At 45.7% G+C, this 23549-nt stretch overlaps 1 protein-coding gene across 2 annotated transcripts in view; it reads right to left on the reverse strand.

Moving 5' to 3' along the window:
- The window catches only part of EXT2 (exostosin glycosyltransferase 2), a 142023-nt gene continuing 119118 nt past the window's right edge, over positions 645-23549 (reverse strand). Inside the window, exons 11-14 of one of the 2 annotated variants that reach the window (XM_018059215.1) lie at positions 11794-11937; positions 9730-9858; positions 7485-7567; positions 645-1330 (exon numbers count right to left, since the gene is read on the reverse strand). In XM_018059215.1, coding sequence (XP_017914704.1) covers positions 1192-1330; positions 7485-7567; positions 9730-9858; positions 11794-11937 — 495 coding nt within the window. In that variant the 3' untranslated portion in view covers positions 645-1191. Of the gene's footprint in view, positions 1331-7484; positions 7568-9729; positions 9859-10193; positions 11021-11793; positions 11938-23549 lie in introns of those variants that run through there. The other variant, XR_001919203.1, reaches the window with a different exon arrangement.

Consider the following 23549-nt stretch of genomic DNA (forward strand, 5'->3'; position numbering starts at 1 on the left):
ATCCATATTCCAAGCAAATTGTTATGTATTTTGTGTTCTGGGGACATATGTTATGGCTAAAGCCCAAACTGTGGCTAATCTTAATATTAGAGTCGGATAAATCTGTTTCGAATCCTTAACATCTAACATTTGCCAGAGTAGATTTGTTCATCAACTGAGCTTAAAGAGGTATAATTCACACATGTGCAGTATTACTAAATGCTCAAATGTAATGATTTAAATATACCGGCAACTATTGCAAAGCAGTTGTTATAGCAGCATTTAACATTAGCCAGAGCCTCCCTGGCTAACGTTAGGTTTATACCAAAAGAATGAGCGAAATTTTGGCATCCCCTTGGGGTGAGGGTCACAACTCGCTCAATTTTACAGCATGGTACCAGCAGAGCGACTCAGCGTATGGCTATGAGAGGCCCTCTGTTTTTCCCCAAGAGTATCTAGATCTAATCAGCAAGCACAGAGACTCCTTTGTAGGTTTGGGGACACTAAGAATGTTTGTAGTTGGAAGCTCTTTGCTGGATAGGCATGGCACCAGACACGCCCTCCTGGCCGACTATCTTCCCAGACCTGGGAAGGAGGCTGGAGCTGAGGTCAGAAGGTGCAAGGTACATGCGCACAAAGTTCTATAGTCAATATTTAAGACGTAGTACGAAACAGAATAAAAAATAACTTTAATCATATCCAAAAGCCAAACCAAAGAGTTTCATGGAATTTATAGGTCCCAGCTCAGCAGCTGGTGCTCCCAAGGCGTCAAATGCCACTAAGATGCTTGGATTGTGTACCAAATTCTGGGCGTGGCTCTTCCTTTGAAGAACTCACTGATTTGAAATAACAAACAGTGACCGTCAGGTAGCTCTTACATGATATCACAGATCTGAAACGGGCTGGAGGTTTCTCAGCAGTCTTAGAGCCAGGGACGGTTCCTCTCAGATCATTGTACTGGAGCTGGAAACAAAGAAAGCCTAATCTGGCCTTCCCCTGGAGCCTGCCACAGGCTTCCACCTAGAGTTTTCAGAAAGAACACATTAAGAGCATCGGAGGACGCCAGAGGTGCTCAGGTGTCCTCCTGGGGCCTCTGCTCTTCAGGTGAGGAGATGCCAGTCTTCTACTCTGAGACCCGGGAGTCAGAGGGCTGGGGGCTGAGCTCCCTCCCTCCGTCCGCATCCGTGTTGAGACCTCTGCCAGTGGCCTGCTTCACAAGCTGCCGATGTTGGGGAAGCTCTTCAGCTTCTCAGGGAAGTCGTCCTTGTATAGGACGGGGTCGGCTCGGTGCTCCACCACCTTAAGAGGCATTGTCCCAAAGACGGAAGCAAACTTGTTGATGCACTCGGACCTAGGGGGTTTGGGGAGGGCAGTGGGGCAGAGGGACAGGGGTGGGGAACAAAGAAAACGTTCAAGAGGCTGAGAGCTGAGAGCAAAAATACATCGTATTCAACACTGGCCAGAGAAACGCAAGGGTCCCCAGCACGCTCCCAGGTTCTTCCCACGGCTGGGAGGCTTTGGAGGAACAAAGTGATCTGGGGGTACTCTATTAATTCAGCGGGAGAAAGGGAACCAGGGATGCTGTTTGAGCTGTTTGAGCTGTTCGAAGGCCATGGGCCTGCAGAGGTCAGAGTATCGTTCCCCTCCCCCTCAAATTCCAGTCATTCCTCCAGCTCCTTACAAGCAGGCCTCTAACCAAGGTGGATTAGTTGCCAACAAGCCTTAACCCCATCCCTGCCAGCTGAAGAGAAGGCAAAGGGAGGAGGCAAAGCGCTGGATCTTGGCTTCAGCTCACTTGAGCTTAAAAGGGAAAAGGAAGGCTCTTACACGTGGGGCAATGGAAGGCAGAGGAGACAACGGGGGCCATGAACCTCAATTTCAAACAACACTTCAGGCATTCAACCAACATCTATCGAGGGCTGCGAGTGGCAATCTCTGGGAATTATCAGTCCACTTCCATAAGCTCCTCTGTGAGAGCTGAGGTTCACACTGGACAGCTTTCATAATGGTAGCTGCTCTCGTGTTAGAATCAGCAGCAACAAGCACCTTAGCACCGCTGGGTGAGGGGAGGGTGCGGCCCCTTACCCCCACCCCGTGAGCAGCCCCCTCAGAGGGGAGCAGCTCAGACACACGGGCAGGAAAGGGCACTGGTCAATCAGGCCAACTGAGTGTGACAGCGGGTGATGAGGACATTTCGGCGTCAGACCAAAGCGGGAAATGAGCCCGCAAAAACCGCTTTTGAAGCTGAGGGGACCTCAAGGATGGATTTCAGTGAGGTCAGTATTCTCTCTCCTCAGTCAGGCCCACGGCACCTGAACCGGTTCCCAGGGAAGGGCCAAATTTCAAGACACAGACTGCAAGGCTCTTCTGTCCTCAGAGAGACTGTAAGCCTTGCTTCAAGCTATTTCAGTCCACAGCTTTTATTTGAGGCCTTTGAGCTTCAGCAAAAAACCAATTAATAAAGAAGCCAGTTATTATCAATTCTTTTCTTGCGCTTATTCTGCTGGTCAGAAGGTGTTACCATCTCATTGTGAGCTCTCCCAGCTAATAACATCACTGCGCCCACAGCCACAAAGCAACAGCGGCTGTCACTTATTCCATGTTCCGGGCTGTGTTCAAAGTGCTTGGCACGTACTAGGTTACTTGTGTCTCCCCTCACAACAACCTCATGAGGCAGGCCTCCTATGCTTCCCACGGCACACTAGGAAGACAGAGGCACACCGCAGGGAGACTCAGAGACAGGACCAAAGCCAAACAACCGGAGCGGGCAGAGCCAAGCCCACACATTCTGGCTGCTGAGGCTGAAGTCTTCACCAAGAGATGAGACACATTTATTTATCATCATCCTTCTAGGGTCCAAAGAGAGAAGCTGGAAGTTAACAATTGTTAAGCACCTATTGAAAAAGTGAAAGTTGGTCGTACAGTCGTGTCCGACTCTTTGCAATCCCATGGACTGTAGCCCTTCAGGCTTCTGGCTCCTCTGTCCTTGGAATTCTCCAGGCAAGAGTACTGGAGTGGGTTGCCATTTCCTATTAAGTGGCAGCTAATTTACATCCACGACCCAGCGATTCCTTTAACTATCCCCCTCCATACACCCGAGGGTTGGTATGGTTTGAGAGATTTGGGCTGAGAGAGGCTAAGGGACTCTCCCAAGGACCCTGAGCTGGACGGTAGTGGAGCTGGGTTCAAACCCAGGCTTGCGTTGGTACTAAGAGGCCTGGGTCTTTCTATCACATTCTACAATGGCCCACAGCTCACTGAGCTCCCCTCCTGCTGGCAGTCTTTCGAGACCCAGGAGGTTGCAGCCTCAGGTTCCAAACTGATAGGAGACTGGGAAAACACTGAGAGAGGTTTTAATAAAATGACAGGAAGCGAGCACCGGCCAACAGCTCTTCTCACCTTAAATTACGGGGTCAAGACAGCGGCAGACTAAGTCAACTCTCCCCAAGGACTCACTTTTGACAGTTGTTCTGCCTATAAACACGGTCAGTTCTTGTAGTTTCCAGTGATTCTGCTTGTGGACTCTGGCCAGCAAAGCCCAGCCGTGCCCAGCACAGGGTGCCAGCGAACATGGATGAAAGAAGAATCACGGCTCCTGGCAGGGGCTGGTGGCTCTACGGGCCCCTGGGGAGCACCAAGGACAACATCTCCTCTGTGACTAGACTGGCCAGCCGGGCCGGGCCACAGGCGAGAGGCCGCTGGGGCTCAGGCCAGCTCGGCTTGCTGACAGCTGCCCCGGCTGACCCAGGCTGCTGAGTCCTCCTTTCCCTCCATGCAGCCCGCCCTGGAGAAGCGACTGCCGTGCGGAACGGTACGAGTCCTCGACTGCCAGGTACCGACAGTGTCGCCTACCTTTGTTACATGCAGGGCAGGGGACCTGGGGTGGGGAACAAGTCAGGGTAGATTACGAGTCGGGCTAGTTGCTGGGGGGTCTACCTGAGTTGTTCTCTTGGGGGTCCAGCTACTGCGTCAGTAACTGTTCCCCTAGCTTGGTTTTCTAACCAACAGATAGGCTAAGAACGGCCAATGTCTATCTCTAAAGTGTTGCAAGGGCCAGGGAGAAAAGACTAATGGCTTTCTGTTTCCCTTTCAAACTCATACTATTACCTAAAGTAACAAGGAGCTTGAGGGTCAGCGCTGGGGAAATTGGGAAGCAGACTAACCTTGCCAGGCCCCGGGCTACAGACTTTCCTACCACAGATACAAAAATGCTCAATAAATATTTGTTGAATTCCTGAATGGATACAGTAATATGACAGTTAATATATCTATTTTCAGAGATGAAATGATTGGAAGTTCAGGATAAGGTAAGTCAATGTCCTTAAGTCAGACAGCTAATAAGTGGCTAATTCATAATTTGAACAAAGACTGACCTGAATCAAAATACAATGGTTGTTTCTTAAATCAGCATTGTTTGCCTGCCCTACTGTCTTGACATGGGTAAAGCTACTGGGCAAAATGAAGTTACAAAATCTTCTTTTTCTTAAATTAACTAATAGCAGGACCTGGAAATGGAGGAAGGGCAGTAAAACCGCTCTCCTCCACAGCTGAGATTTCTGATCCCAGACCCCAAACATAAGAATGAACACGCTTGCTGAAGCACACAGCTCAAGACGAGGGCAGAGCGTGCACAGCGGTTAGCTCCTTTCACCGTTTTGTGCAAAAATGCAGATTCTGCAAAGGGAACTATTTCAAAACAAGTGAACAATTCTGCAGCTGTAACTCCATCTCTTGGCCTACCCAACAGGGCTTAAATCATATCCCCCTCCCCCCCCCCCCAGCCTAAGTGTCTTATTTAATAATTCAGTCATTTAACCTTAATCCAAATAGTTTTGCTCGCAGTTTCTAATTAATTCAAGATTGATTTCCTTCTGGTCTCCATCACATTTCTCAAAAGGGGAGCCTGCCATCACTGACTCTGCGTCCTCCCTGTCAGCTCCCACGCCACCGCCCTTCAGCCCATCACCCTACGGCATTACTTTTTCCAAAGTCTCAACACTGCTGGCACGGGAGACCCTGGTTCTCTCCTGGCCTCTCTCTAGTGTCTGCTTCTCTCTTTTCAACTACTCTGTCTCCTAACTGTCTGAATTTCTCAAGATTCTACCCATAGCTTTTCTTCAATCAATTGTCATCTCTGGGTGGATGCCTTCCAAATCTCCATCTTTGTTTCAATCTTTTTCTAAAGTCCTCGTTCCATATTTCCAACTGCTTGCTCCATATCTGTATCTGCATATACAGAGGGTAAGAGCCCAAACTCACCTGCCTTATTGCTCTCCAACTTGACACACCATTAAAATCTCCTGGCCTCATTAACTACACTGTGAAAGGTACAACATTCATGTCCTCCCCTCCCCTACTTCACATCCCTCTTAATTATATTATTTATACCATTAAAGGTACTATCATTCTTCCCATCTCAGTCAACTCCTCCATAACCTCCCCACACCTATCCAGTTGGACATCAAATGCTAGTACATTCTCCTTTGGGAGGAAAAAAAAAAAAAACCTTGTAATTTAATTCAACCCTTTCTCTCCACACTTAACTTAGGCCAAGCCTTCTAACTGTTCTTCTTTCTTCAATCTCACCTTTATTTCATTCTACATACTACTTCCAAATCAATCTCAAAGCAATACTCTAATCAAACTACTTCCCTATTCAAAAACTTTCCATGGCTTACCTAGAGAAAAAAGCAGTTTGGCACTGATGGGCCAGGATGTTTTGCTCTAGCAAAACTGGATATCTTGACTGCTTGCCAAATGCACCTTGGGCCATCCGGTTTCCCCTGCCGAGGATCTCCTCTTCTTGCCTGGAGCTGGAATCCTAGCCATCTTTGAAGGCTCACTTCAAGTGCCGCCTCTTACAAAATCATTCATAATAACTGACCTAGTAAGAAGTCACTTTTCTTTCCTCTGACCAGTTACAACATTCTGAGCCTTCCTTTGACTTATCGCGTATAGCTTCGGACTAGGTTCAATACACACATACACATGTGTTTTATCTACTGTTGTTAATTATAAAAATCTGATAAAATCAAGCCTACCAACATCTGGGCAGCGCCTGTTCTATTTTCAAAACCCTTTTCCCGAGAGGAAGCTTCCACACTTCCCTTAGTTACTTTCTTCAGTGTTTAATAATAATTATACCCAACTTAGATCTTTCTCATTGCATTTGTTATCATCTCAGTTTTTCAGCTTTAACATGAACTTTAAGGCCAGTATTGGGTGAAATTTGCTAAATACAATTCTTCTTAGACCATAAAACCCCAACATGTAACTCAGCCCAATCAAAAACTAACTGTTTAATGCTATGAAATTCTCAACATAGAATGGGCGTAGGTTTAAGTAACAATTTCATGTGCTCTAATAGAACTATAATTGGGGTCTCTTCCAAATGAGCTGTGTCAGGAATGTCACTGTCCTTGACTAGGTGATTACTTGATACCAGTGACAGATATTTCAAAGTCACAATATTATTTCATATCGACAGTTGGTAAAAGTCATTTGGGTAAGATATTTACATATGAAAGAGATTATTTAGAGAGTAAGAGTAAGAAGTAAGCGTAAAAAGGAGTAAAGCATTATAGAAGGGTCCAGGCCAACTGAAACAGCCCCCTGTACAACGTCCTCCAGGCTTGAAGGACCCTGATGCAGCTGATAGGGTTCAGAAATGAGTGCTGCACGCAGATGCATACGAGACCCAGGGAGACCTGAGCTAGATATCTCACCCTGACAGCTACCACAACATTCTCTGAATGCATTCTGGTCCCTTGACAAAAATGCCATTGGTTGTCAGAGCTCGCTGTCTTATGTAAGAGGCTGCCTTTTGGAAGAATTAGGTTCGATTCAGGAGATTTGAAGCTTGGGGCCTTTGGGACACAAGTGAGACGGTCTTGAGGGAAGACAGACATCTCCCACTTCCTTCATACTCACCTACAAGGCCCTGTATTACATCCACACAGATGGGTGCTTATTGGCTAAGTGACTGAATCAGTATAAAGCAGGTATTTCAGAGCTGCCCTGCTTCGCTTTCTGAAATGTAAAGAGCTGTGCTTTCAATTCTGCTTTTGGTAGGTGCTTTAGTGTGTCCACAAAGGTAATCTGGCCTCTGGTGGGTTTGGTTTAATAATTCTCTCTAATAGAACTTTTACTGTAACACGGAGATACTACCCTGAAAAACAATCCAGGATTTCCTTGGAATTAGCTCACTTCCACTTGAATGACTGTGGACGGTTAACTGTTTAGTCCACATGGAGAATCTGGCTTCTGGAGCTTAAGGCCAGCTATATTTTTAAGACCCTTCCAGCCATTACAAATTGAGTGAGTAGCATTCCAAATTAATTCTTTGGGTGACCTGGGCTTGAACTAACCCAATTCCCACGTGCAAAAGGAGGTGACTATGGCTACCAGCTGCTGTCCTTATATCTGCAACAAAGTCCCATAAACAGGCCCACAGCAGGAAATGGGATCAGAGGCCAGGGCAGACTTTTGTCTAGAGGCCCACTCACCTCTCCACCATGTGTGTCTGGTCAAGCGAAAGCCCGTCGATGGCTGTGCATTCAGGACACTTGAATTTCTTTCGTGGTGTTACCTGCCAGAGGAGCACAAAAATATACCCGGCTGTCAATGCTAAGGACAATAAAACCATGCTTGCGACACCACTCTGCACGCTTCTGTTCTGTAAGCTGAGATGCCTGCTCCCTCTCCACATGTACACGCGTGCACACACACACACACACACACACACACACCTCACCGCTCCTCCATTCAATTCTGTCTGGCTCGGTCAACGGCAGAACTCACAAGGGCCCAATAAAAGAGGCTTGGAGGGCTTTTGCCTTCTGTAACTGGAAAGAAGTGGTGATGACAAGCTCCTTAATTCCTGTTTAATGACTGTTTTCTCACTGCCAAGGTCCTTGTATAAACACCATTTGTTCTTGCAGCCATAAGGGCGATGAAATACAGCTTCCCATAACTTTCACCGTAACCTTAGTTCCAACAGGCGCTCTCTCTCCTTCTCCCAGCTAATGGCAAGAGCTACGGGCGGCACCGTGCTCTTGAAGACGTCACGTTATTTGCAACCCCTTTGAGTCAGGAAAAAAATCCAGTGGTCCTCTGCCCTCTGAATCCTTTGCCCTGACTCTCCCCACCACCTTCCCCACACCTCAAACTTCGAATATTTTTCTAGCAAACTCAGGGGAGGCTGCTACCGTAACCCAGTGAAGATAAGTAAACAGTTGAGGGTGGGCGGGGAAGAAAGCTAGATTACTGAGACCCGGCTGAGAAGTATACAGACTCGAGGAATTACTGTCCAGAGTAAGAAGGCACAGCTAAAGAATGTCCTGAACAATGTCAAAAAATGAATCTGGAGATAAGAGGAGTTCTTTCAGTTCTAATGAGGTGGATGAAACTGGAGCCGATTATACAGTGTGAAGCAAGCCAGAGAGAAAAACACCAATACAGTATACTAACACATATATATGGAATTTAGAAAGATGGTAATGATGACCCTGTATGCGAGACAGCAAAACAGACACAGATGTATAGAACGGACTTTTGGACTCTGGGAGAGGGAGAGGGTGGGATGATTTGGGAGAATGGCATTGAAACATGTATACTATCATGTAAGAAATGAATCGCCAGTCTATGTTCGATGCAGGATACAGGATGCTTGGGGCTGGTGCACGGGGATGATCCAGAGAGATGATGTAGGGTGGGAGGTGGGAGGGGGGTTCAGGATTGGCAACTCATGCACACCCATGGCTGATTCATGTCAATGTATGGCAAAACCAATGCAGTATTGTAAAGCAAAATAAAGGAAAAATAAAAATTAAAAAAATAAATAAATAAAACTAGTTCTGCAATTTATATTCTTTAATTGTCCCTGCAGTGAGCTGTTCACTGAGCTATTTAAAGAGCAGAGGGATACCGTAAAGACTGGATCAAGTCTGGACAGTGACTTTTCCTCTTTTCTTAGTCACTGGCTTAATCTGGCTTCTCTCATCAATTAATATTAATAGCATGAGGAATCATTCTGGAATGTCATACCACGCTTCCAATATAAGCTTCCAGTGTAGGATTCTGGCCTAGAAGCATTGGCCATTTTCACATGTGGAATTCTAATCCAGAAAGAAAAACAGGTCGAGATGACTCCACTGATAGAAAGAAGTGTACTCTCTCTACATTTCTAGGGACCTGATTTGGGCAAGACCTACATTTCAGGAATAGACATCTATTATAGAAACAAAGATCCCCACGTGATCTTTACATACTCTCCGCTTTTAATATGCTATGGGAAAGGTACTTTTAAAAATTGGAAATCAGTGTCTTAAAACACTGTTTAGGACAACTACCGGTATAATTGTACAAAGTATACTATCTTCTCAACATTTATTGAAAAAAAATCAGCTACCTTAAGAAAGACATAATTGCATTCTTTAGAAGAACTAGATTACAAATCACTGTTGAGAATAAAATTACAGTTTTAAAACAAACACAATTTGTAGATTAACCATTATAGACTTTCTTTCTGATGCTGGCAGTTAAAAAACTATACCTTAAGAAACTTTATATAACAAAAGAAAATATGCCGAGCTTCAATTTCACAATGTCAAACATCCATCAGAGAATCTTAAAGCTAAAAGGCAGCTGAAAGTTTATCTATTCCAAGTCTTCATTTATAGCTATGAACACTTTGGAGACTCAGAAAGCTGCCCAAGATGTGCCCCAGAGCTGGCCACAGATGCCTCCTACCTTGATGACAGCTTTCCCTGTGACGTTAGCCACCAGGAAATTCATGGCAATGTCTTCACAGTTCATATGAGCATCCACCCAGTTCTTGATGTCCCCAGGCATCTTGTAGGTATACAGGTAATTAAAATACTGCCAGGTGAGACAAAAGAGGAGACACGTTCAAACAGCAGTTCCCTGTGGCTGATAGACAAAGAGCAACTGAGCCATGGCAGGGGGACAAGCTTTCTCTCATAAGACGAGTCACAATGTTGGATCAATACAAAGGCCAAGGGGAGTATTAGGATGCTTGTGGTCAGGTGACCAACCGTCTTTAACACTGTCATTCTTCAAAAAATCACCTACTGTAAGCAGAGGAACATAAGCACAGTATGAAGTCCCTGTAAGGTGTAGGCCCTTTGGACCGATGAACGGATGTGTTTAACAAACATCGTTCAGAGACACACTACACCCTGAGCTTTACTGACCCCTTCCCTCTGAGTCACAGTGTGCCACCGTTTCTTATCTTCTTCCCACGGACTGCAGATAGCAACAGAGACATATCGATGGTGGACGGACATTGCAGACATGTCCTTTGTTAAAGAAAAACAAAAATGAGGCAATTCCAAAACTACCATAACCTACATGTATGAACTAATAGAGAAATTTGTGGTATAATACAGAAATACATCTGCAGTCTATCATAGCCCCAAGAATTATAAACCTTATATATTTATTTATGCTTTGCTAAGAAAAAAAAACAACAACTCATTTCTGGATCGAGAGCCCTGAAAAATATGAGGGCAGCAATGCTGAGATGACAACAAGCAGCTGATATAAATACAGTGAAGTCAACTTAATTGCACTGGGCTGAACACATCTTTCTCCCGACATCAGTTCCTTATGCCACTGCTGACAACTGACAAGTTATTACTGTTTAATTAAGCTGCACACTCCCAGGGAGCACTCCACCACCAAACATAATATTCTAAAGCCCAATGTATACCCTTCAATCTCTCCCTTTAATAAAAAAGAGTCAAAAACATAAAGCAACAATTCTCAGAAGGAATACAAAAGGCTAAATACACAAAAGGAATTTCAGACCCCAAGTGATCAAAGTGAAATCAATAAAACCAATTTTCACTTAGCAAAATAGCTCAGTTTGATTTTTTTAAAAATTTATTTCATGCAAGAAAGAGTATGATAGGATACTTATATTTTGCTGGTGAGAATGTAAATTGGCACACACGATACTGAGAACCAACGAATATATATAACAAAGCCTCCCCAAAATGTTCATAATTCTTCTAGGAATCTATCAAAAGATCATAAGTATAGGCAGTTATGAAAATGAATATTGATCATTATTTAAGCATTTGATACAAAGTATTATCTAGCAAAAAAATTAGATATAACCTAAATATCCGGGAGTTGGTGATGGACAGGGAGGCCTGGCGTGCTGTGATTCATGGGGTCGCAAAGAGTCAGACACGACTGAGTGACTGAACTGAACTGAAATATCCAGTAACAGAGAAACAGCTGTATATGATCTATGGAATATTAATATAATGGTATATTAGCAATTATGTTAAGTAGAGGTTGTTTATAAAGAAATGTTAATGACATAAGGAAAAAACTCACAATACATGCAAAAAAGTTGATGAGAATATTTATGACTGTATGTGTGAATCAGTAAATAAAAAAGGCAAATTGGAAAAAACACCTAAATAATAATAATACTGCGTTGGCTAAAAAGTTCATTCATTATTTTCCATAAGATTTACAGAAAAATATGAATGGGCTTTTTGGCCAACCCAATAGTTTATCTACCATTAGTCCTACGATAGAACTTTAAGTGATTTTTCTTATACAATAAATTTGCTCCATATTTGAGCAATTATACTTTAATAATTAGAAAAATAACTTTATTTTTTTTTTAAATATCACAAAACATGGCCTTTCTAAGCTCTCTGAATAGAACATTTTTCCTAAACTTGGCGAAAATTAGTTTGGGCGAAATGAAATGAGTATCATACTCTTGTGTTTGTCAGTTCAGCCCCACTTGCTTCAAGCTTGTCCCCACCTGACCTTGTGATAAAAGGCTGCCCCTGTGAGCACCATGGACACCTCATTGGTCCACTCAGACTCATACTTCCACTTATTCATCTCGTGGTCCCAGAGATGCAGGCGACCCGGGTAACCCACCAACCGGTCAGGAAATTCTCGCCAGACCTGAGGACAGAAACACATCAGCAGTCAATTCTCAGTTCAGACAATAAGCAAGCACGACGCTCAGCTCTTTAAATGACAGAATCCCTGCATTCAAATCCTCTCGAACTGAGAGCAGAATGGGCTTCTGAAGAAATTCGATCCAACAGGTGCTAGTTCTTCTGCCAGTATTCAAAGATAAATGCTCATTCTAATTTCCTCTAAAACTTTCAGGTCTGTATTCGGAAATTTCAAGTAATGTAGAATAATAGCTTCTTGAACTGCGCCAAGGTATATAATCTCTCAACAGGCGATTACTGAAATAGGCTCCACTGTTAATGAACGCACAAATGAAGCATAAATGAAACCGTGATTTATGGTAGATTTTGATGATTGTGGAAACTTACAAAGTCTCTGCTTCTGAAAAAGAAAAAAAAAATCTATCTGGAGCACAAAGACATTTTTTATGATCTTTTGGAAGCCTTAGGTATAGAGACATTGCCTGATTTTATGAACTATAACATATTGAAAATAAAAATTTGATTTCCACGTTTGGAAAGGCTCTGATACATAGTTTTGTTAAACAGAATTGGTATACAAGGGTGGGGTACATCCAATACTTTCATCCATGTATTTCCATACAATTTCCTTAGCCTTTAAACTACTAACCATTAGTGAATACTGACAATTTACCAGCTGTCCTGGGGCCTCTGCTCAGCACCACTGAGTCCTCATCCTCGCCCAGACCTCTACACAGCGGAGTTCCCGAGGGCCTAGTCCTGGAGAGCTATACCCTCTTAAACTCTCCCCACAAGCAACATCTAGCTTCAGTCTTTTTAAATACCATCTGGAGAAGGGGACGACAGAGGATGAGATGGCTGGATGGCATTACCAACTCGATGGACATGAGTTTGAGTGAACTCCGGGAACTGGAGATGGACAGGGAGGCCTGGCATGCTGCGATTCATGGGGTTGCAGAGTTGGACACGACTGAGCGACTGAACTGGACTGAACTGAGACTCTGATGACCTCTAAATGCAGGTCTGGCCCTGAATGTTTCTGATACAACCAACTACTTACTTAATACCTTCAGCTGGATTAACAACAGGCACCTCAAACTCAACATGTCCGAAGCATGACTCTTGATTCCACAGCCTGGGAAAAGCTATCCTCTCAGTCTTTCCTGTCTCAGTAAGTTGTTTGAGCCCGCCTTTCCTCCTTCTTTGCTCGTTCCCCACACCCAGCCCTCTAGCAGGTGCTGCTGACTCTACTTCTGACGCCCTCCTACTGCTTCCGTTACACTGTGCCCAGCTCAAACCACTGTCATTACCAGATTACTGTGGATTCCTGGATTACTGCAACAGGCTTCCAACTTGTTTGCTCCCACCCCTGCCCTTCCAAACCATCATTTACAGAGCATCCCTAAAAGGACCATTCCTAAAAGAAGAGCAGGGTATGCTTTACAGGGTAATTCAACCAGTGGGTGCCATCCTATTAATTTATATATATATTCATTATATATTTACCCACATGTATCTAAGTCATATGGTCATACGTGCTACCACAACCAGAGGCTTGCCCCCCCAGGGAGGATGCGCCATTGCTTTCCCAAAGTCAGCATGCTAGGACCCCCGCCCTCCTGCACCTTTCAGGTGGCACAGTGGTAAAGAATCCACCTGCCAATGCAGGAGACGCAAGAGATGCAGGTTTGATTCCTGGGTCAGGAAGATCCCCTGAAGTAGGAAATGGCAACCCCCTCCAGTATTCTTGCCTGGAAAATTCCATGGACAGAGGAGCCTGGTGGGCTACAGTCCTTGGGGTTGCAAAGAGTCGGACATGACTGAGCAACTGAGCACAGGGCTGCTTTAAAACATAAAGTGGGTGGGCTTAAAACAGCAGACATCTAGAAATTAGAAGTCAGAGTGCTGGTGGGGCCATCTCACCCAGGGAAAGGGTCCTGCCTGTCTCCCCCCAGCTCCTTCCTGGTGGGTGGCTAAAAATCTCCGGCATTCCTTGGCTTGCAGACACACCACTCCAAACCTCTGTCTTCACGTGGACTTCTTCTCTGAGTGCGTGCCTCTGTGTCCGAATTTCTCCTTTTTATAAGGATTCCAGATAAACTGGATTAGGGCCCACCCTAACAATCTCACTTTAACTTGATTACCTCTGAAAAGACCCTATTTCCAATAAGGTTACTAAGGATTAGGATTTCAGCATACCTTTTTTGAAGTGAAGAAGTGAAGTCGCTCAGTCGTGTCCAACTCTTTGCAACCCCATGGACTGTAGCCTACCCAGCTCCTCCGTCCATGGGGTTTCCTAGGCAAGAGTACTGGAGTGGGTTGCCATTTCCTTCTCCAGAGGCTCTTCCTCATCCTGGGATTGAACCCGGATCTCCCACAGTGTAGGCAGATGCTTTACTGTCTGAGCCACTAGGGAAGTCTTTTGGTGAAAGGTAAAAAAGGGAATACCTTTTTAAGGCATGTTCAATCCATAACATCCCCTCCGACAAGATCGTTAAAAAATGCTCCACCAATAAAACAGAAGATGGCTTCCTCCTGAGAATAATACGCAAACTCCTCAGCACGTTCTAAACGGCCTTCCTCCCTCCAGCCTCTCTCTTACCACATTCTTGACAAGCCACGGGTTTCCCTGTCTTTCAACCGTGACTAGACCTTAAGGCCTCTGTACCTGCTACCCGATGGGCTGTTCCCGCAGCTCTTCAAAAGGCTGGTTCCTGCTCATCAGCCAGGTCTCTAGTTAACTATCACCTACTCTGAGAGGCCTTTCCAGACCCTCCCATCCAAGGTAGACGCCATCCCCTGACCAGCCATTCTTCATCACACCCCTCACTCCATGCTTTTCTTTATCAAACCTCCATTTCACGAAACTGCACTGGTTATTTATCGTGTACTTTTCTTTATTATCTCTTTTCTTCCCGCAGAGTTTAAACTCCATGAGGACAGAGGTTCACGGTGGCATTCCAAGTACAAAGCGCATGACAGCCTTCCACGCACACCTGCTGAAGGCACGGACAGACAGGAAAAACCTCGGCAGGAAAAAGCTGAGCAGGAAAGAAGGGGACCAAAGCCCCTTCCTGTTTTCTTCACAGCCAGAGCTAGTATACTTCTTCATTCTGAAAGGAGGCCTGCAACAGTACTGATCACCAGTCATCATTCATAATAATGTGATAGCCTTTGTGTGAGAAGACCACAGTAACAACTCACCATCGCTAAAGCACATGTTTTAAACCGCTTTTCCAGGAGTGGGTAAGGGACCTTTGCTGAGTCATTACACTCTCTTGCCCAGTCTTTGTGATCATTTATCTGCTTTCATAGGATGTCTGATTGGGGTCTTGAAAGTGGTCTGGCATGGCAGAAAGAGGTTTCCTTTGTGTGGAACCAGCTCACCTAACAGGCCTCTCCAACCCACAGCCTTGGCCTCATGAACACCATGTTGTAATCAACAGAGCTAATCGGCCACAGGCGTCATCATAATAGCTGCAGACAAATGAATCCGTGTCAAACACTTCTTCAGATGTATAATGCTGCGGCTGTGTTCTCTCTACTCTGGGGTTTGTATTTCAGCAGATTAAAATAATATAATACTATTACGGAGCCACAACACAGGCTGTGGGTCCTAACTTCTATCTGGCCCTGCAGGCCGGGGTAGACCCAAAGTGCACGGACAGGTTTCTCTGCTTAGCACTGAGCACCTGCCTGTTCAAGCCACATCACAACCACCATCAGCAATTCATCTCAACGGGATGAAAGAGATTTCTGGAGGGCTACGAGCACAAGCAACTGCACTCAGCACCAGCGACGGGCAAGGCAGAGGAGAAGGGGCAGGGCAGGGGGCATCCATTCCGTTGGCACCTCTGTTGGATGGAAGCTGAATCCCATCTCCCCCCACCCACGTGTATTTGAGTCAACTCTCTAATCTGGGGCTTCCCTGGTAGCTCAGTTGGTAAGAATCTGCCTGCCATGCAGGAGACCCCGGTTCAATTCCTGGGTTGGGAAGATCTCCTGGGGAAGGGACAGGCTACCCACTCCGGTATTCCTGGGCTTCCCTGGTGGCTTGGATGGTAAAGAATCAGCCTGCAATGCAGGAGACCTGGGTTCGACCCCTGGGTTGGGAAGATCCCCTGGGGAAGGGACAGGCTACCCACTCCAGCATTCTTGCCTGGAGAATCCCCATGGACAGAGGAGGCTGGCGGGCTACAGTCCATGGGGTCACAAGAGTCAGACACGACTAAGTGACTAGGCACAGCACAGCTCTCTAATCCATGGGGAGGAAGGTGAAATCACCTTCCCAAGGGGTTCTTCTTTTCAAGCCCCCAGTTGACAGCAACAATAACAACACGGGCTCAGTTTTAGGGTTGAAGGCTGTTTTGATTTCAGTGCTCTTCCTGTGAGCTCAAGCCACTTACCAGGCTTCTCTCTGGGGAAACTTAATTTAGTGACACTGGGTCACAGACCGCTGAACACCGCCGCTCTGAAAGCATCGGAGGTGTCCTGGCTCTCAGACGCCTTTGGAGGCTTCAGCGAGCGCGGCTCCTCAGGCGGGGCCTCTCTGCCCTTGACTTACTCCAGGCAGCTGGATGCAATCAAGATACCATCCTTGTCACTTCATCTATAACTCTGCAGCTGACTGCAGGATCAAAACGGAGCGGAACGGAAGGGGACGGGCCCTTTCTCGCAGAGCCCGGGTGTAGTACGAAGCCCGATTAGGTATACAGTAAAGCATTTTCCCAGCCAGAAGAGCGGGAACCCGACTTCGACCCCCTTTCCCTCATCGCTCCCCACCTCCCGCCCTAATTCCACTTTTTTTCTTTTGACTTCAGGGAAATGCTCTGGGGTCAGCCTTTTGTCATTACTAACAGATGCCTTTATATATTGTAGTGCAGGCATTTGAAACTTCACATTACATCCCGATAGTTGGAGTAATAGTGATCCCCGAGCTATTAATATGTTCAAGTCACAAAGCCATCATTCAATTGCTTGCCTGTACTGTCAACATCTTTTGTGTACAGTGTCATCTATTTTAAATTGCACACATCTTTGAAGACAGAGGCCCATGTCTGTTAAAACAAAACCCACGCCTCGATCAGGGGCTTGGCAGTGATCCGAATAGTCCTTGTGTGTGTGTGTGTGCATGTGCGTGCACACGCACGCGCATGTGTGTGTGCACGCATGTGTGTGTTGCTCAGTTGTGTCCTACTCTTTGTGACTCATGGACTGTAGTCTTCCAGGCTCCTCTGTCCATGGGATTCCCCAGCCAAGAATACTGGAGTGGGTTGCCATTTCCTTCTCCAGGGTATCTTCCAGACCTAGGGACTGAACCTGGTCTTGTGCACTGCAGAAAGATTCTTTACTATCTGAGCCACTAGGGAAATCCAAACAGTCCTTATATTTGGGGCCGAGACCTGGGTTCGAGCCCTGGGTTGGGAAGATCCCCTGGAGAAGGAAACGGCAATCCACTCCAGTACTGTTGCCTGGAAAATCCCATAGACAGAGGAGCCTGGTACGCTACAGTCTATGGGGTCGCAAAGAGTTGGACACGACTGAGCGACTTCACTTCTATATCACTATTCCAACAAAGATGGCTTCCCTGGTGGCTCAGATGGTAAAGCGTCTGCCTACAATGTGGGAGACCTGGGTTCAATCCCTGGGTTGGGGAGATCTCCTGGAGAAGGAAATGGTAACCCACTCCAGTATCCTTGCCTGGAAAATCCCATGGAGGGAGGAGCCTGGTAGGCTACAGTCCATGGGGTCGCAAAGAGTTGGACACGACTTCACTTTCACTTTTTATATCACTATTCCAACAAAGACGGCAACAACATAATACCATCCTATTTCCTTCCATTCTAATTTTTATAATCTTGGTCCCAACCACTTCTTACTTGGATTATGGAAATCTCCTCCTCTCTGGACTGCCAGCTGTGCTCATGTGTCTATCTTCAGAGTTACCTACTTATATATATATATTTTCTTTTGTAAGCTTCCTGACGTCTTTTGTGGCTTCCCACTCCTAGAGGATAAAACTAAGATCTTCCACCTTTGTTTAAAAGGCAAAGGAGGTAGCCCTGACTGATGCCTACAGAAAGTGCACCGCGGGACATGGTTAACGTATACCTAGGAACAGTTCTGCCATGGACAAGTTGTGTCCCAGACCTATTCAAGTTGCCCTGATTCCTCTCTCCCCTCTGCAAAATGAGGGGTTGGATTAAATGACCTCTAACGCACTTTCAGGCCTAAATTCTTATATCTTCTTCCCCACTAACCTATTTCCAAGGAAACTAATTCAGCAACTGTGATCAGTTGCTGGTCTGCATTATTCAACTTTGTTTTTAAAATGCCATACACATACAGGTACCCAATAAATGTTCCTGAAAAGAGGATAATGCACTATATTCTAAGCCAGCTAAGCAAGTGCATTTTAAACTCAGGGTGTGTGCTAACCACAGTCAGATTCAGGAAACAGACTAGGTGTCAGGGGGTGAGCGGGTGGGGAAGGTATAGCAACAGGTGGCGCCCATCTGGGATGTCTGATGAGCTCACAGGTTAGCTCCAGGGGGAAAGGGACCCTCTGAAGTGGCCACTGCAGTCATCACACTTTCAAAGGCAGAGCTCCACAGGATACTGCCACTGCCTGAGAAGAAGGCCACATGACTGGGACTCGTGAACCAAGAGACGGACTAAGAAGTGGTGAGGGAAACGGGGGACGGTGGGCCCAAGGTACCCCAAACGGGGCTAGGATTCATTCCTCTCCTTGCATACATCCCCTCGATTGCGTCAGTCCCTGACCATCAAAGCGGAATAGAACACTATGACCCAGCCCTCACCCTGCGGCCACGTGCGCAGGTGAGTCAGGGCAGCGCTGCAAGGAACCCGACGTGCAAACGCCTCGCAATTAGTGGCCATCCTTCCCGTCGGGCTTGTCTTGCGTGCTCCCCAGATGGGAGAGGGGGAGGCTGCCGGGGTTCCAATTTCTAGCTGGTTTCTACAGAGGAGCCGGTTATTGGACTCACTCTCAGCCCTCTGGGAGCAAAGCTCACCTTTTATATTTGGAATTTCCTGAGATGAAGTAGGATGGAGGGACTGACTGGCCCTGTTTTCAGCTCATGCTTTTAATTACAATGGTGGATGGTAGTTTTCGTCAAGGGTGGTTGTTCAGTTCAGTTGCTCAGTCGTGTCCAACTCTTTGCGACCCCATGAATCACAGCATGCTAGGCCTCCCTGTCTATCACCAACATCATTAAATGTTCATGCTGGGCACCTAGAGCCGGTGAGCCCCGAAGCTGTCATCTGGAGTGCCCTAATGCTGATGGGTTTTCACAAACGCGTGTACATGCTGCGTTGTGTATTAAGCTTTACCTGTTATTAGGTAGATCACTTCAGTCTGCCCCAGAGACCTTTCCAACCCAAGGTGGGGTTCTGATTAAAATAAGCCAATGGCAAGAGCAGCACCATGGGAAGGCTTCTGGGTTTTGGCAGCAACCCTATTCACCCTATTCATCCGGCTGGATGTAGTGCTCTGATGCTGGGGTACATGATCACCATTCCTCTCAAGCCCTTTCTTCAGGCCTGGGGCAGTGGTGAAGCTAAGGAGCCAGATCAGGGCTGGCCACAGCTGCTAAGAGGAGTGTGTGCCAGTAAACCTTTCCCCTCTCTCCCTAGATGGAGGTCCCATGGGCAGTCTAAGCTGCAGAGCCCCGTCCACGCTACCTCGGGGGTCATCGGGAAGGCAGAGGTCACTTGGTCCGGTATCCTCTCCCTGGATAGATGGGAAATGAGGGCTGGAGAGGAGGCGGCGGTCCCGAGGTCACACCATGTGGTCCCGCCTAACTTCCCGTCCAGCCTCTGCTCATGAAGTCTTGTGGTCGCCCGCTCTCCTGGTTCTAAAAAGCACCTCCTCTTCCCCAGCTCAGACCCTCACTTGTCAAGGAAGTCAGGTGACGGCGTCTGAGGTCACACTGGTGTCAGTGTGCTCAGCTGGCTGCAGCTGGTGGCAGAGATAGTCAAGGGTCCCACACGCACCTGGAATGAGCAGGGAGGGAACAGGACAGCGAGCGAGAGGCGGCGGGGAAAACAACAAGACCTTCTGCTCCCCTCAGCACTTGTCTTCTGATAGCCCAAGGCTCGTCGTGAACACGGTTTCCATTCAGCAGAGAAAGCCAGAGGCTCACCCACTGAGAGAAGGAACTCGCGTCAGCAAGCGAGTGAGATGCCACGCAGGACCCCCGAGCACCTACTGGAACCCTGGGACCCAGAGGCTTTGGGGCCAGGAGGGAAGGACAAGCAAAGAGCAGCTGAACAGAAGATTAAACTCAACCCGTATTTTTCATGAGGCCATGAATCTCTTGAGAGAGAATAGAGAGAGGCAGGGGAGGTGTGACATGAGTTTGAGGGGATGGGAGGAGGAAGACACGGGTCAGCGTCAGGTCACGGGCTTTCAAATGTTGCGCTCCTTAAGACCCACTAAACGTGAAATCATTTTTATTTCCATAACTTCAACTCCAGTTGAGAGGGGGTCATACTGTTTCTAAGTCTAGTCCCAGGGGATTACTGAATGAAGCCAAAAGGAGAACAATGATTGTAACCCAAATGGCTACTCTCTTTAAATCCTGCAAGAGGTATAAACAGAGACTCTAAGTTTCTATTTCTAATGTAAATAACCATTACCCAGCCTTCAAAATTTCAAGTTGATCTTGGTGAGGCTAGCTTTGACTGACTAGGGACCAAAGACACCAGCTCCATCCAGCAAGAGAAAGAAATTCTCGTGACTTCAAGCCACTGCCCTGGGGACTCAGATCACTTGTCACAGAAGACACCGTGGAACTGGCCAGGTTTGTTTTCTTCTTATTGTGCAAAGGAAGGAAACGGCATTGACCACAAACTATAATCCTGGCTGACTGTGAAGCATAAATGTGGTTCTGAACTGATTCTTTAATCCACCATAGTGCCCTCCTTATGTGCCTAAACTTCGTAATATCTTGGTGGAGAATCAAGAAGCAGAAGAACTCTTTTAAATTCCTTATGTATTTTGACCCCACCTACGTCCCCAAAAATGATTTGGGACAGTTTACTACAAAAGGCAAAAACTAGAATAAAGTCCAAACCATCAAAACAGATGATGCCCTCAACAGCTTTTCTTTAAAGATTCAAAGGTATTCCACCCATCTTAGAGATAGAGTATTCCACCTATCTTAGAGATATTAATCCTGCTGTGAAGTTCTAGAAAAGCAATCCCACAGCAAAGTAAAGTCATAGTATAGGGATGAAGAGATTTGAGTGTTCCTATTTATTAACTCATTTACACATTTAACCCTTGGATACTTACTGAGTTTTCACGGTTTTTCAATTCAACATTTTATTTTGAGATAATTGTGGATTCAAAAGCAGCTGTAAGAAATAATGCAGAGAGATCCTGTATGACCTTTCCCTGCTGCTGCTGCTAAGTCGCTTCAGTCATGTCCGACTCTGTGCGACCCCAGAGACGGCAGCCCACCAGGCGCCCCCGTCCCTGGGATTCTCCAGGCAAGAACACTGGAGTGGGTTGCCATTTCCTTCAATGCATGAAAGTGAAAAGTGAAAGGGAAGTCGCTCAGTCGTGTCCGACTCCTAGCGACCCCATGGACTGCAGCCCACCAGGCTCCTCTGTCCATGGGATTTTCCAGTCAAGAGTGCTGGAGTGGGGGGCCAGTGCCTTCTCCAGATCTTTCCCTAGTTTCCCCCAATGGTAACATCTTGCAAAACTGCAGTGTGACTTAACCACATGGTATTGACACTGATACAGCCAGGATCGAGAGCACTGCCAGCACCAAGGGTCCCTCCTATCGACCTTTTAAAGATCCTCCCCATCCAGATTCCCTCCGACAATTGCGAATCTGTTCTCTATCTCTACAATTTCATAATTTCAAGAAGGCTATGTATCAATGGAACCACACAGCATATATACCCTTTCAGGATTAGTTTTTTTCACTCAGTTTAACTCCCCAGAGATTCACCTAAGTGGTTGTGTGTATCAACAGTTTGCTCCTTCTCATTGGTGAGTGGTATTCCACGGCGTGGATGTACCACAGTTGGTTAGTATTCATTCTCTGAAAGACATCCGGGCTGATTCATTTTTTGGCACGACGAATGAAGCTATTATGAAGAGTCATTGTGCCCACTGTGGAGGCATAAATTTGACTGCCTCTGGGATAAATGCCCAAGAGTGCAACTGCAGAGTTATATGGTAGTTGCGTGCTTAGTTTTATAAGAAGTGGCACAAATTATGTTTCCAGTGGCTGTACCATTTTACCTTCATACCAGTAATGCACGAGAGATCCAGTTTCTCAGCGTCTTCAATAGGTTTCTCTGCATCTTTATCTGTAGTCACTATTTTTAAAAAAAATCTTGGCCATTCTGACAGGTATTACATGATTCTCATTTTAATCTGCATTTCCTTAACGGTTAAGCATGTCAAACATCTTTTCATGGGCTTATCTGCCATCTGCATTTCCTCTTTAGTGAAATCACTGCTCCTGTCCTTTGTCCATTTTCCAACTGGCCTGTTCGTCTTCTACTGTTTTCTACTGAATTCTTCTACTGAATTTTGAGAGTTATATATCCTAGATGCTTAGTCCTTTGTTAGATATATTGTTTGCAAATATTTCATCTCAATCTGCAGCTTCTCTTTTAATCGTCTTTACAAGGCCTTTCAAAGAGCAAAAGTTTTAAAATCTGATGAGGTCTAATTTACCAACTCTTCCTTTTATGAATCATGCTTCTCTTTGTTTAGTCCTAGATCCTAAAGATTTTTCTCAAGCTTTTTCCCGAACGTAGTATAATTTTATGTTTTACATTTAAGTCCACGATTCACTTCCAGTTAATTTTTCTATAAGGTGTCAGGCTTAGGTCAAGGTTAAAGTCTTACCTATGGATGACTAGTTTGTCCAGCATCATGTAACAGAGCTGTCTTTCCTCCACCAAATTGCATTTGTACCTTTGGGCAAAAATCAGCTGCCCCCAACTATCTTTAGGGACTGAATTACACTTCAAAGAGTGAATACAAAAACAAAGCATATTTCTTGTTACTAAGGAGCTTACTATTTAGAAAAGCTAATGGCATTTCCATTAAAAAACTGGAGATGAAATAAAGTAAGCATGCAGGAAAAAGTACAAAAAACAAAACAAAAAAAAATGAGTTAAGTCGGGGGTGGTAAAGCAGGAAGAAGGAAAAAGCTTCATGAATTTTAAGGGGAGAAAGGAAAAGAAAGTTATTAAATTACAAAGTTCAGCTAAAATCTCCACTTCCCTCAATCAGATAAATAACTAGTACAAAGTTTTACTCTTTGCTAACCCAGAGAAGACCAGATAGCTCCCCCTGAATACAAAATATGGAGTCACTTAACTTTGAAAAACACCTTATAATTTCACTCCCAGAAACTATAAATAAGAAAATTCAATGTCCAATCACATTAAGTCCACTCGGTCAATGAGTATTTCCTGAGCACCCGCTATTTGTCAAGCTCTAGGCATCCATCAGCAAACCAGGCATACACTCTAGGCATCTACCAGCAAGCCAGGCCAACAGGCCTGTCTGGATGGACCGCGCTCACTCTAGGCATACCCCAGTAAACCAGGGAGACAAGC

Source organism: Capra hircus, chromosome 15, assembly GCF_001704415.2.
Source record: "Capra hircus breed San Clemente chromosome 15, ASM170441v1, whole genome shotgun sequence".
NCBI lineage: Eukaryota > Metazoa > Chordata > Mammalia > Artiodactyla > Bovidae > Capra > Capra hircus.